At 38.2% G+C, this 15,619-nt stretch overlaps 1 protein-coding gene across 2 annotated transcripts in view; it reads left to right on the top strand.

Moving 5' to 3' along the window:
* The window catches only part of TEX11 (testis expressed 11), a 307,210-nt gene that overhangs the window by 214,440 nt on the left and 77,151 nt on the right, over positions 1 to 15,619 (top strand). For both annotated transcript variants that reach the window (XM_081808717.1, XM_081808718.1), the window contains exons 20-23: positions 2,722 to 2,778; positions 5,930 to 5,970; positions 7,160 to 7,246; positions 14,785 to 14,855. In XM_081808717.1, the coding sequence (XP_081664843.1) occupies positions 2,722 to 2,778; positions 5,930 to 5,970; positions 7,160 to 7,246; positions 14,785 to 14,855 (256 nt within the window). The remainder of the gene's footprint in view (positions 1 to 2,721; positions 2,779 to 5,929; positions 5,971 to 7,159; positions 7,247 to 14,784; positions 14,856 to 15,619) is intronic.

Consider the following 15,619-nt stretch of genomic DNA (forward strand, 5'->3'; position numbering starts at 1 on the left):
AGGCTCTGCGCTGGGCACGGAGTCTATTTGAGATTCTCTTTCTCTCTTTTCCTCTGCCCCTCCCCCCACTCGTGCTCTCTCTCTCTCTCTCTCTCTCTCTCTCTCTCTCTCAAATAAATAAGTTAGGGGCGCCTGGGTGGCTCAGTTGTTAAGTGTCTGCCTTCGGCTCAGGTCATGATCCCAGGGTCCTGGGATCGAGCCCCGCATCGGGCTCCCTGCTCTGTGGGAGGCCTGCTTCTCCCTCTCCCACTCCCCCTGCTTGTGTTCCCTCTCTCACTGTGTCTCTGTCAAATAAATAAATAAAATCTTTAATAAAATAAAATAAAATAAATGTTAATTAAAAAATACTCTTGCGTGTGTGTGTACATACCACATTTTCTTTATCCATTCATCTATCAGTGGACACTTAAGTTGTTTCCATGTCTTGGCTATTGTGAATAATGCTGCAATGAACATGAAGGTTTAGATACCTTTTCAAGATAGTGATTTTCTTTCCTTTGGATCTATACCCAAAAGTGGGATTGCTGGATCATATGGTAGTTCCGTTTTTAATTTTTGAGGAACCTCCATACTGTTTTCCAGTGGCTGCACCAATTTATGTTCCCACCAAGAATGTCGAAGGTTTCCCTCTTTTCCACATCCTCACCAAAACTTGTCTGTCTTTTTGATACTGGCCATTCTAACAGGTGTGAGATGATACTTCATTGTAGTCTTGATTTGCATTTCCCTGATGATTAGTGATGTTCAACATCTTTTCATGTATTTGTTGACATGCATGTCTTCTTTGGAAAAAATGTCTATTCAAGTCCTTTGCCCATTTTTAAATCAGATTATTTGTTGGGTTTTTTTTTTTTTTTGAGTTGTATATGCTCCTTATTTGTTTTGTATAGTAACCCCTTATCAGATACATGGTTTGCAAATATTTTCTCCTATTCTGTAGGTTGCCCTTTCATTTTGTTTCCTTTGCTGTGCAGAAGCTTTGTGGTTTGATGTAGTCCCACTTGTTCATTTTTGCTTGTGCTTTGGGTTTCATATCTAAAACATCATTGTCAAAGAGCTTTTCCCCTGTGTTTTCTTTTAGGAGGTTTACTGTTTTCAGGTCTTAAGTGTTTAATCCATTTCAAGTTAATTTTTGTGAGTAGTGAAAGATAGTGGCCCAATTTCATTTTTTTGCATGTGAATAATCTAGTTTTACCAGCAACATTTACTGAAAAGACTATCTTTCCCCCATTGAATATTCTTGACTCTCTTCTCAAATATTAGTTAACATGGTATATACATAGTTTATACATGGGTTTATTTCTGGACTCTGTTCTTTTGGTGTATGTTGCTATTTTTGTGGTGGTACCATGCTGTTTTGATTACTATAGCTTTGTGGTATAGTTTGAAACCAGGAGGTGTGATGTCTCCAGCTTTATTCTTTCTCAGGGTTGCTTTGGCTATTCAGGGTATTTTGTGTTTCCAAAAGAATTTTAGGATTTTTTTTCTATTTCTGTGAAAAATGTCTTTGGAAATTTGATAAAGATGCTTAAAGTTAAAAAAAAGATATCAGTTGGGGTGCCAGTCAGTTAAGCATCTGCTTTTGGCTCAGGTCACGATCTCAGGGTCCTGGGATCAAGCTCCTCCTTGGGCTCCCTGCTCAGCGGGGAGTCTGCTTCTCCCTCTCCCTCTGCCCCTCCCCCTGCTGTGCCCTCTCTCTCTCTCAAATAAATAAATAATTCATCTTTAAAAAAAAGACATCAGTTGAACTTGATTTTTCCCCCTTTTCTCTTTTTATGAAGGAAAATGGTTTATCAAAAGGGAACTTTTAGGGGCGCCTGGGTGGCTCAGTCGTTAAGCATCTGCCTTCGGCTCAGGTCATGATCCCGGGGTCCTGGGACCGAGCCCCACATTGGGCTCCTTGCTCAGCGGGGAGGCTGCTTCTCCCTCTCCCTCTGCTCCTGCTTGTGTTCCCTCTCTCGCTGTCTCTCTCTCTGTCAAATAAAGTCTTTTAAAAAAAAAAAGGGGGAACTTTTACATACAGTAGTGAGATAGAGGGTGAGGTTAGGACATGATAACTCCTAATGATATGACTGAGAATATGTCAGTGGCAAAAATCGGAAACCAGAAGGGTGCTATAGTGGTTTTCCTATTGGTCAACTACACTTGAAAAGAAATGGAGTCACAGAAGTAAGTATCAGAGAAGTCTTGAGTTACTTGCATGCCTTCAGTCAGATAAATATCTAAAATCACTCAGGATAGATGGTATTTTTAAAAAGATTTTCAGCATTTAAAACTTTACAAGCTAGCTTATTTTGTTAGTTCATCATTATGCTGTTAGATCCCCTTGAAAGAACAGTCATCCTAATTTATGTGGAACCCAAAGGCCACCTCCAGGTTCCTTAAGAAAAATATTAAGATCTGTACATCATACCTGATGTTCTAGCGGGTGATTTGGAGCAATGATATAAACAGTGGAACTATTTAAGAATTTGTCATAAGCAGCACTTTTGTTTTTAAATTATTTTCTTAAATTACTCTCCCCAAATTATAAAATTTGCATGTTTTCATTACAACCATTAAAACAATACAAAGATCTATAAGTAAAATAAAATTAGTCTCCTCCTTACCCTCTCTGTTCTCACTTTTGCCTCCTGGGGTAATCAAGATTAATAAGTTGGTCAATATTCTTTCACATGTTTTTTTTCTAAGCATCACTTTTTGTATTACTTTATCATACAGGTGTTTGTTTCGTCTAGTGCTCCCAAGAGTGTCTCAGATGCCAGAATCTGAAAGCAAGTAAGTTGAAATAACTTACTTACATATGTACTTACAGAAATGATGTACTTGCCATTAGAATAATTATAGTAACTTTCACTATAAACCTTATGTTGAGAGATGTCCAGTATAGTAAGATCAGTATAGGCTCTGGCGCCAGTCTTCCTGGGTTCATATCCTGTCTCTGCCACTTACTAGATGTGTAACCTGGGCTTTTATTTCCCCATCTGTAAAATGAAAATAGAATAGTACCTACCTTATGGGGTTGCTGTGATGACTCAAAGAGTAAATACATGAAAACACTTTGAAGAGTGCCAAGCACTTACTAAGCCCTCAATAATGTTAGCTATGATTTTACTATGATATTGCATCTGTTTCCCCCTTTCTTAACATGAGATGTATATAGTCAGGTCTCTTACTTCGCCACAGAAACATATAACGTGGTCAGCTTATTGATTGTGAATCTGTATCAGCTCAGCTGGGAGTATTCAAATATCTTTCTGCTCACAGTTGCTGTGGCATAAGACATCAAGAACTTAACAATTGGTGGAAGAATTAGGTCACCAATTTTTCATTCACGAAATTCACTACCTCCTAATGATTTGAGAGAAAACTCTATTCCGGGTCTTGATTAGGGAAAACTTTCAGAGAAGTAATCACTCATCTCTGTATTCTCTACTTAGATAAAAACTCTGTAATAGTGTATCTCTATTTTGCTTTTGCTATATATATAATTTGTACCTGGAGGCAGTACATTTTTTCAGCTAAATTCTTTGGGAAATATCTGTGACTGAGATAATACTGGACTGATGACTTAACTTTTTTTCATGATACAAATTTTACCCAAGCATAAATTTTGCCTCTTCTTTACAGGCTCTATGAATATATTAAAAGAATGCAAATAAACTAAAAAAGATACTGAGAAAATGATAAATTTTAGTAATGACCAAATATTTGATGATATTAAGACATTAATTTTTAGACCTATAATGATAGTGTGGTTATTGCTTTTTAAAAGAATCTTTATCTCTTAGAGACACATCCTAAAATATTTATGGATGAAATGATACGATGTCTAGAATCGGTTTCAAAATAATAGGGGAGGGAAAAGAATGGGTGGAGGTGTGATTGAAATAAGATCGATGATGAGTTTAATAATTATTGAAGCTGGGTAATGGATACATGGGGATCCATTTGTCTGTTAACATAGAAACATCTTGGAAATTTTCCACAATAAAAAGCTTAAAAATACAATGGTATTGGAATAGGCTTGTATGGTGACTGATGGCAGCTACACTTGTGATGAGCACGGCATAATGTATAGACTTGTCCAATCACTGTGTTGTATGCCTGAAACTAGTGTTACATTATGTGTCACCTATACTTCAATTTTCACAATTTTAAAAAGTCATTTAAAAAATTTTAAAAAGAAAAGAAACTCAGAGACTAAACGTAGCTAGTAGATTATAAGATCTCTTTGAGGGCTAGGACTATTTGTATTTATCTTTGTATCTCTGAAACCTAGGACAGTATCTGACACATAATAGCCACTCAGTTTATTTAAATGGCTGAATATCAATCAGTTCTTCACAAGAAGATCTTTAGTACTGGTATTAAAAAGTGCTTCATATTCCATGTAATTGTGACATATAGTCAAACCTTACTCATTAAAATCAATTTGGAAATGGGGAAAGGAAAGGAATCCTATTTAAATTAATGATAAACTTAAATTACAGAATAGTTTAAAAATAGACCTTTATTGTTCTCAAGTAAATATAGTCATAAATAACATCTGCTAGCAGTGTTTTCAGAGAGCAGACAGCACTTATTTAACGAATAGATTATTAAAAAAAAAAAGCCCAATTCAGTGAAAGAGCCCGAGAATTGAGTTCCAGTTTCAGTCATTTCACTAACTCCGGTTCACCTTAGACAACAACAGCTTATTTTAACTTCTCTAAGCTTTATTTTTTTCATCTTCAAAAGAAGCTAGACTGGGTAATCTTTAAAGTTCCTTTCTCTTCTAAAAAACCCATGGTTTTCATTTAGCAGTATCTACCTAAGTTAACAACTCACGTGCTAAAATTTTTTTTAAAGCAGTTTGTCTCTTAAATAGACTATATACATCCCGTTCCAGTTCCTCATTCTTATTTATACTATGTATTTGCATTAATGGACCCTTACTGGATTATTTTATAGTCACTGAACTAAATAAGTGAGGAAGTCAACTTTAGATCAGCTGAAATTCAAATCAATAAAGTTTACTTTAAGAAGTTATTTTAAGTAAACCAGACTTCTATTTATCTCTGAGAAAGCTGCTACTTTTCCTGAAGCATAGTCTTTATTATATAATACTAGAGCTCCTCATGATAGGGATAGTCTCATAGTATACTCTAGTATACTTAAGTTCCTTAGTTGAACTTGCCAGTACTTCCATATTCATTCCTTTGTTCAGTAAAATGACATGTTTTCCTCTGTTAAAATTTATATACCCCTTAAAGAAATTTGACAAAGGGTCAAGAGACCTGTGTTGTAGACCTTTATGAAAACTGTGGGGAAAAAAAAAAGAGACCTGTGTTGTAGTCCTGAAATTGTCATTAATTGCATGACATTAGACACATCATCCTCCATTTCCAGATCTGGTTCCTCATCTATAAAATGAAGGGTCTGGACTGGATAAGTGCTTTTTAAAATATATTTCAGAACCCTGGAAATTCTGTGGCACAGCCTCAGGGACTTCCAGGAAGGTGAGGCTCTAGGCCTCTTCTCACCACTGGTTCAAACAGAACAGCTAAACTTACATCTTTTCTTGTATATTAGATTTTCATCAAAGTTTATTTGAAACAAGGGTTCTAATTCCTCTCTTCAAAAAAGAAAAAGCTTGAAAATCACAAAAATTACTCTCTGCTCTCAAATTCAGTGACCCTGTAATATAAATCCTTTGCTGAGAGTAGGAGTAGAAGGGGAAGAGAGAAAAAATGTGAGAGCACTGGGGAATGAAGAACAGTATCCTATAGTGAGGAAAAATAGTGTTGAAATGATAGGATGGAGCCTCGAACAATAAACTTCACAGTTTTGCATTGTCTTTGTGTAGCTCTCTTGGGGTCTCATTTTGGTACTTTTCTGTAGTAAAGCTTTGGAACAGTGGGAAAACACTCTTTTCTTTATTTTTTAGAAAGAAAGAAATGGATAGACTTTTGACTTGCTTGAATACAGGTAAATATCATCTTGGTTATTTTCACTCCTTCATCTTGCCTCTGTCTTCTATTAAATTCTCCAAGTACACGACTCAGACAGACTTCATGTTTGAGTTAAGCTTCATGCTTTTATTAATGTTTGCCATAGAAGTCTACTTTGGTTTCTTTATTCACAAGCAGAGAAAAGTTTATCATCACTCACATTCATCTCCAAATGTGATTTCAGCTCTCTTTTTATTCCAATTTATTTTAAAGACATTTCCTTCCTTCCTCTGTCCTTCTTTCTGTCTGTCCTTATTGCTGTTTGATCCTAACCTAAGAATAGAGCAGGTGAAAAAGGATCAAGACAAATAAAAATGCTGTGCACCCTGTTAATTTTCATGCTCTCTGAATCAGATTCAGATTGTTTACTCTGTTATTTTGAAACTTGTTTATCGAACTACCCAAGCCTATGTCCTCTCCCCTTTCTACTACTAATTCCTCCCTCTTCACTTCAAGCTAACCTCCTAACCACATCGATTTCTTTTTTCCAAATCTGTGCTTTCTTACCCAATGTCTCTTTTGCCTAACAGCTCTTCCTATTTCCACTACCCAAGTACCTATTTCCTCATGTCCAAAACATCTTAGAAACTTTATTTTCTTTATTTCAGGAGTTCAGTTTTATACCTCAATTACCTATCACTAAGGTTGTAAGTGTAGCAAAGTGGTTTAGAAACCAAGGCTTTCATACTTGGCTGTTTGGTATTCTTACCTCTCAGAAGGGTATGTGGGTAGGTAGTAAATGTCTTGGGATGATGACAGCATGTTCTGGTTCTTCAGTATGCTTGCTGTGGGAGCTCAGTAAGTATTATGGCAACCTGTCGATACTCTTCCAGTTCTCCATTTCAGTCTTTTTAATGATTGTTCCTACTCTTTTGTTTCCTTACATGTAAATCCCATCTTTCTACCTCAGGTGGTGAATGATTAAGTAAAATTATAAATCTCTCCAAAGATGTGTTTGTTCCCCCAAAGTTTGAGATAACTGCTTCTTGGAGCTTTGGTAATGCTTTGTGTCATTTTAATTACTTTTGGTATGTACCTATGCACACACACACACAAAGAATTTTCTCATTTCAAACCCATGTTTGACTGTTTTTAAGGCAATATTAAAAATTTTGCTAGAGTATAAAGTAAAAGACCTCACTATAAAATCTTTCTGTTCAATGCAGCACTCCTGAAACTCTCTCAGCCTTTCAATGGAGAGGCCTCGACTCCAGACTCAAGAGCTAATGAAGCTCATTGGTTTCGAAAAATAGGTAAAAGGATATTCTGTGGCTATGGGAAACTGGTGGGTGGTAGAATCAGACATATGTGGATTCACATTCTGGCTCTTTTTTTTTTTTTTCAAGATTTTATTTATTTGAGAGCGAGCAAGCAAGCAGGGGGAGGAGGAGAGGGAGAGGGACAAGCAGACTCCCCTCTGAGCACAGACCCCAATGCGGGGCCTGTTCTCATGACCCTGAGACAACAACCTGAGCTTGAGCTGAAACCAAGAGTTGGACGCTCAGCTGACTGAGCCACCCAGGCACCCCAAATTCTGGCTCTTTATGTATAGCAGTGGGTACAAGGATAACTTACTTAATCTCAGTTTCATTATTTATAAAAGGGAAACAATTATACATACTTCACAGGGCTAGTAAAGGTTTTAAATAAAAACCTGGGACATAGTAGGTACTCAATAAAGATTAGTTTTCTTTTTCTCTAGAAATGGATCTAAGAATAAAATGAGGACTTACAATTGCAGGTCCCCAAGGCTATGCTCCTAAATTTGATCTGGAATGCCTAACTTATCTCTAAATTTGATTTATCAAAAATAAATTACCTGTGGGATACCTGGCTGGCTTAGTATAAGTACAACATGCAACTCTTGATCTCCGGGTCATGAGTTTGAGCCCCATGTTGGGCATAGAGATTACATAAAAAATAAAAATGAAAAGTCAACTACATGCAGCAAAATGAATGAATCTCACAAACATAATGTTGAACAAAAGAAGTCAGACATTGATTCCATTTATATGTGGTAATAAAAAAAAAAGCAGGCAAAACTAATTTATGATATTAGAATTGAAGATAGTGGTTTCCCTTGAAGGGAGTTGGACTTGAAGAGGGATGCTTAGGTTGTTTCTGAGTTTCTGGTAATGATCAAGGTCTGTCTTGATCTGGATTGGTCACATCATTATATTCACTTTGAAAATTCATCAAGCTAACCAATTATAAGTTGTGTAATTTACTTTATTAGGCTTAATTTCAGTAAAAACACTTTAAAAATTGTGGAGGCAATTGCTTCTCGGCCTTTTGGCTAATTTCAAGTATAAAAATTGTGGAGGCAGTTATTACAGTGATAAGTAATCAAGAGCAATTAAGCAGCAATGTCACAAAGTGGACTCGTTCTCATGAATCTTTTTCTGCTTTACGGGGTTTACTGGGACTCTAATCTAGGAGAAAATGGAATAAACACAGCAATCTGGCTTCTCAGAAACTTACACAACTAATTGAAAATAACACCCATTTAAACTATAGAAAGGTTTATAATGACTTTGATCTTTTGGAAGTTTGAGAAGTTGTTTTCCAATACTTCTTTCACTGAAATTTAATTTTAATTTTCCAACATGAAGATTATGCTAAATGTTGCCAAATGGGGCCTTCCAATGTTCTATGGAAGATGTGAATCTTTACAACAATTTTCTTCAGCCTTTGATTCTAGTGTACCCTGTTCTTTGCTGAACTTTTTTTCTTTTCAAGTTTTTATTTTAATTCCAGTTAGCTAAGATATAGTGTAATATTAGTTTCAGGTGTAGAATTTAGTGATTCATCATTTACATACAACAACCAGCGTTCATCACAAGTTCCCTCCTTAATACCCATCATCGTTTAACCTATCCCCCTGCCCACCTCACCGCCAGTAACCCTCAGTTTGTTCTCTATAGTTTGGAGTCTGTTTCTTGGTTTGCCCGTCTTTTTTCCCCTATGTAGCTCTGTTTTGTTTCTTAAATTCCACATATGAGGGAAATCATTTGGTATTTTGTCTTTCTCTGACTATTTCACTTAGTGTAATACTCTCTAGCTCCATCCACATCATTGCAAGTGGCAAGATTTCATTCTTTTTATGGCTGAGTAATAATCCATTATACACACACACACATACACATCACATCTTTATCCATTAATCAGTTGTTGGACATTTGGGCTCTTTACATAATTTGGCTATTGTAGATAAGGCTGCTATAAAAATATCAGGGTGCATATATCCCTTTGAATCAGTATTTTTGTATTCTTCAGGTAAATACCTAGTAGTGCAATTGCTGGATCATAGGACAGGTCTATTTTTAACTTTCTGATGAACCTCTCCATGTTCATCAGAGATAGTGGCCTATAGTACTCTTTTTTAGTACAGTCTTTGTCTGGTTTTGGAATCAGGGTAATGCTGGCCTTACAGAATGAGTTTGGAAATTCTCCTTCCTTTTCTGTTTTTTTGGAACAGTTTGAAAAGAATAGGTATTAGCTCTTGTTTAAATATTTGGTAGAGGGCACCTGGGTGGCTCAGTTGGTTAAGCGACTGCCTTTGGCTCAGGTCATGATCCCGGAGTCCTGGGATCGAGTCCCACATCGAGCTCCCGGCTCAGCGGGGAGCCTGCTTCTCCCTCTGACCCTCTCTGCTCTCATGCTGTTTTTCTCTCTCTCTCTCAAGTAAATAAATAAATAAAATCTTTAATAAATAAATAAATAAATATTTGGTAGAATTTCCCTATGAAGCCATCTGGCCTGAGACTTTTGTTTGTTGGGAAATTTTTGATTACTGATTCAGTTTCTTTACTGGTTATCAGTCTGTTTAAATTTTCTATTTCTTCCTGTTTCAGTTTTGGTAGTTTATATGTTTCTAGGAATTAATCCATGTTTTTCTAGGTTGTCCAGTTTGTTGGCATATAATTTCTCATAAGATTCTCTTATAATTGTTTGTATTTCTGTGGTGTTGTTATTTGTCCTCTCTCATTTGTGATTTTCTTTATTTGGGTCCTTTCTCTTTTCTTTATGATAAGTCTAGCTAGGGGTTTATCAATTTTATTATTTTTTCCAAGAACCAATACCTGGTTTCATTGATCTGTTCTTTTTTTTTTTTTAAGATTTATTTATTTATTTGAGAGAGAGTGCAAACAGAGGGGAGGGGTTCATGGAACGATGAAAGGCTTGATCTCGGGGTTCTGAGATCACGACCTGAGCCAAAACCAAGAGTTGGATGCCCAATTGACTGTGCCACCTGGACACCCCTTCATTTATCTGTTCTACTGGGGTTTTTTTAGTTTCTGTATAATTTATTTCTGCTCTAATCTTACTTATTTCCCTTCTTCTGATGGCTTTAGGCTTCATTTGTTCTTTATTTAGCTAGTTTAGGTTTAAGGTTAGGTTGTTTATTTGAGATTTTTCTTCTTGAGGTAGGCTTATATTGCTATATACTTCCCTCTGAGGACCACTTCTGCTGCATCCCAAAGGTTTTGGACTTTTGTGTTTTCATTTTCATTTGTTTCCATGTATTTTTTTATTTCTTCTTTGATTACCTGGTTGACCCATTCATTCTTTAGTAGCATGTTGTTTAACCTCCATGTATTTGTGGCCTTTCCTAATTTTTTCTTGTGGTTCTCTTCAAGTTTCATAGTGTTGGGGTCAGAAAATATTCATGTTATGATCTCAGTCTTTTTGTACTTGTTGAGCCTGATTTGACCTAGTATGATCTCTTCTGGAGAATGTCCCATGTGCACTCAAAAAGAATATGTATTCTGCTGCTTTGGGATGAAATGATCTGAATATATCTGTTAAGTCCATCTGGTCTGTTATGTCATTCAAAGCCATTGTTTCCTTGTTGATTTTCTGCTTAGATGGTCTGTCCACTGCAGTAAGTGGGGGTATTAAAGTCTCCTATTATTATTGTACTATTACCAATGAGTTCCTTTATATTTGTTAGTAATTGTTTTATATATTTGGGTGCCCCCATGTTGGGTGCATAAATATTTACAGTTGTTAGATCTTCTTGCTGGCTTGTCTCCTTTATTATTATATAGTACCCTTCTTTGGGTACTGTTGTTACAATCTTTGTTTTATTTTTTTTAAAGATTTTATTTATTCATTTGAGAGAGAGAGAGACAGAGAGAGCACAAGCAGGGGGAGAGGCAGAGGGAGAAACAGACTCCCAGTTGAGCCAGGAGCCCAATGTGGGGCTTGATCCCAGGACCTGGAGATCATGACCTGAGCCGAAGGCAAATGCCCAACCATCTGAGTCACCCAGGTGCCCCTAGTCTTTGTTTTAAAGTCCAGTTTGGGGACGCCTGGGTGGCTCAGTCGGTTAAGTGTCTGCCTTCGGCTCAGGTCATGACCTCAGGGTCCTGGATCAAGACCCACATCAGACTCCTTGCTCAGCAGGAAGCCTACTTCTCCCTCTGCCTGCCACTCCCTCTGCTTGTACTCACTTGCTCTCTCTCTCTCTCTGACAAATAAATAAAATTTAAAAAAATAAAGTCCAGTTTGTCTGATATAAATATTCCTACTCCATTTTTTAAAAATATCCCTGGGGCGCCTGGGTAGCTCAGTCATTAGGCGTCTGCCTTCAGCTTGGGTCATGATCCCAGGGTCCTGGGATCGAGCCCCGCATCGGGCTCCCTGCTTCACGGGAATCCTGCTTCTCCCTCTCCCACTCCCCCTGCTTGTGTTCCCTCTCTCACTGTGTCTCTCTCTGTCAAAAAATAAATAAAATCTTAAAAAAAAAATATCCCTTTGTGTGATAGATGTTTCTCCATCCCCTCACTTTCAATCTGCAGGTGTCTTTAGGTCTAAAATGAGTCTCTTATAGGCAGCATATAGATGGGACTTGTTTTCTTATCCATTCTGACACCCTATATCTTTTGATTGGAGCATTTAGTCCATTTACATTCACAGTAATTATTGGTAGATACGTATTTAGTGCCATTTTATCCCTTGTTTTGTCATTGTTACTGGAGATTTTTCTTGTTCCTTTCTAGTCTTTGTCATTTTTTTATCTTTCTTTCCCAAAGAGTGCCGTTTAATATTACTTGCAGGGCTGGTTTAGTGGTCACAAACTCTTCTAGTTTTTGTTTGTCTGGGAAACTCTTTATCTCTCCTTCTATTCTGAATGATAGCCTTGCTGGATACAGTATTCTTGGCTGCAGATTTTTCCCATTCTGCATGTTGAATATATTATGGCACTCCCTTCTGGCTTGCCAAGTTTCTGTGGAGAGATCTGCAGCTAACCTTATGGGTCTTCCCTTGTAAGTTAAGAACTTCTTTTGTCTTGCTGTTTTTAGAATTTTTTTCTTTATCACCATATTTTGCAAATTTAATTACAATATGTCTTGGTGTTGGTCTGCTTTTGTTGATATTGATGGGAGTTCTCTGTGTCTCCTGGATTTTTTATGTCTGTTTCTTTCCCCAGATTAGGGAAGTTCTCAATTATTATTTCTTCAAATAAACTTTCTGCTCCCTTTTCCCTCTCTTCTTCTTCTGGGGCTCTTATGATATGAATGGTGTTACATTTGATGGAATCACTGAATTCCTTAAGTGTATTCTCATGATCCATAACTACTCTTTGTTTATTGTGCAGCTTCATTATTTTCTATTATTCTATCTTCTTTATCACTTATTTGTTGCTTTGCTTCTTCCATCCTGGTGGTCATTACATCCAGTTGGTTTTGAATCTTGGTTATTGCATTTTCCATTTCTAATTGTTTTTTAACTCTTTTATCTGCGATAAGGGTCTCCCTGCAGTCTTCCATGCTCTTCTCAAGCCCAGTGTGTATCCTTATGATTGTTGCTTTAAATTCTCCATCAGGCATGTAACTTACATCTGTCTTGATTACATGTCTGGCCATGACCTTTTGTTGTTCTTTCTTTTGAGATGAATTCCTCCATCTTGGCATTTTGTCTATGCCTCTGCCTTCTTCTGTGTGTGCCTATTATGTTTCCTGCTCCTGAGAGTAATGGCTCTATGAGGAAGAGGTCACTTAGTGCTCAGGGCCTGGGCACTCAGGGAGTGTTTCTTGAATGTGCTGCATGCACTCTGCTGGTGTGTTTTGGCTGCTTTATTCTTTAGGTCATTTGTCTGCAGAGACGTTCCTTGCCTGCGGTGGGCAGTTTTTGGACCTTTGCCAGAGTGTAGGGTGTTTTAAATAGGCAGGCTCTGGTCTGCTTGTTAAATGAGACCCGATGCTACTTCCATTAGAACTGAAGAAGCCTTGCAAAACTTTTTGGTCAGTAGTTGAGGTTCATGCAGAGGTGTGTGCTGGCCTTCTGGGGAAGGGGCCTGCTGCACTGGGACTGAGGCACACTTGCCAGAGTAGGGCAGTACCAGCAGAGCACAGTGGGGGCAAGACCTGGTGTTAGCAGGTTAGGCAGCCAGTGTTGATGCTGTTCTGTTTACGCCGAGGGGCAGGGGAGGGAAATGGCACCAGCCAGCTCCATTTTCCCTGGAGTGCGGTCTCCATGCTTGCTGTTCTGAGGGAAGCACTCCCAGAAGAGCAAATAATTTCCCCTTATACATACCAGGCGTTTTTCTGATTGCTCTTTTCACACTGTCTGTCTCCAGGTTGCTTGCCTGCCTGAAGCAGTGCAGAGCACTTTGGACACTATCTTAGCCAAGTCTGCTGACTATTAAAACTCCAAACTTTAGTGACCTGCTGTGGCAGGGACCTGCTCTTGTCTTCTGAGGGAGGGTCTCGCTGTGCTGGGGCTGATGAAGGTTTGACCCAGAAGGGCAGCTGCGCCACAGTGCAGCGGTGTGGGATTTGGAGCAGAGCAGGCTAAACAGCCAGCACCCTGGTTAGCCACCCTCAGCAGGTATCTCTGTGCCTGTGCTGAGGGAGAGGGGGAAAGAAATGGCACCTGCTGGCTCGCTCTTCCGTCCCTGGAGAGGCATCTCTTAGAATGACACCTCTCACAGATGTGCTCTAAGAAGACTGAACAGTCTCTCCCGCGCATGCCAGGGGCAATCTTCAGATCACCCTGTCTGCCCCCCAGGGTTGCTGCCTGCCTTCTCTCCAGGAGTAGAGCAGTGCCCTCATGGCTCTATCCCAGCCATGCCCGTGGACCTCTAAAACTCCAGTCTTTGAGCCCCACTGGTGGAAAAACTCACAAAAAAATCAGCCCCTCTCATTTTCCTAGCCAATGGCTTTGGGGAAGTGTTCTCCTTGTGCATATCCCTGTGTGCCCCACTGTCCCTCGCCTTTCTCTACAACCAGGGCCCCCTCCCCTCCATAGGACCCATGATCCATTTCTCCCTAAAACCACATCTCCGCACTTCCCACCTTCCTCAGTGTGGACTCTTCTCTCCCTCTGGTTGTGCAGTTTGTTCTGCCCGTGCTCAGGTCGATTTCTTGGGTATTCAGAATCATTTGATAGTTACTTAGCTGTGTTCAAGGGATGAGGCAAGCTGCCATCTTAGCTCCCCACCTCTGCTGAATTTTAACGTACTTTTATGAATTCCAGTGGTGAGCTCCTTGGTGATCCTTATTTTATAGATGGATTTATTCCAGCTGAGAATGTATTGTATGTCCCCAGTTTTTATTAAAAAATTCAGCACTACCTCCATTAGTTATTGGCAAGATTTGAAGATTGGAAGTGATAAAAGTCTCTAAATTTAGAGAATTTAAAATTCTCTAAAAATGTAAAGTTAGCTTTTTTAACCCGCAAAACCCCTTATTAGTATATTAATATTAAAAATGCAGGTAGTGAAGATTATAATGGTACAGATTAAACCGATTTTCATAATTACATTATTTCATATAACTTTCAGCTTGGAACTTGGCTGTGCAATGTGGCAGAGACCCAGTGACAATGAGAGAGTTTTTCATCCTCTCTTACAAGGTAAGTCTCTTCTAGTAAATATCTCACGAATGGACCACAACAAAGATATGACCACTGTGGCTATTTTCAAGGGCTAAATATAAAGTGGTATTGGCTTTTAATCTAGAAAATTTTAGAATACATGTCTAAACAGGAATGACCTAAGGAGCATTTGTTCCCTGTAGGATACAATGTGCAAATATGAAGCAGTTCTCCCCATACCAAAATATTACAACCAACCATCAGGGAGCCTGAAGTCTTACCATAAGAGACTTATTTCTTTGCTTTTGAAGGAATTCAGTCTCCCAGAGTCCTATATTAAAATACAACTCTCTTTAGGAGAGGAATACTCTAAGTTACCAACTAATAAAACATTAGGAAGGGTTATAAATCTGTAGGAGTATAGAATAGGTATCTGGGGAAATGAGGAGGTGAAAAGAATGCTAAGAATCTTGGGCCTACTTTATAATTTTTCTTAGAGAAGGTTCTGTATGTAAGGATTTGGAAGCTTGTTTTGCAATTATAAGCATTTTTAAATAGTCATTAGTCTCCAAAGTAGAGATTAAATGCCAGAAAGGGAAGAATATTAATTAGAGAATAAAAAGAGAGAGGGGCTAAGAATGTCTCTCTTACACATTCAGGAGTACACCGTCTGATATGTTGAGACAGATTAAATGTTAAGAGTTTTAGAACTGGAAAGAACTAGAGAGATAATCTCGCATATCTCCCTCATTTTATACACTAGTAACCTGAGACCTAGAGAGATAAGGTGTTTTGAAATGCTA

The sequence above is a fragment of the Leptonychotes weddellii genome, chromosome X, assembly GCF_054177405.1.
Source record: "Leptonychotes weddellii isolate Sample4059 chromosome X, ASM5417740v2, whole genome shotgun sequence".
Lineage (NCBI taxonomy): Eukaryota > Metazoa > Chordata > Mammalia > Carnivora > Phocidae > Leptonychotes > Leptonychotes weddellii.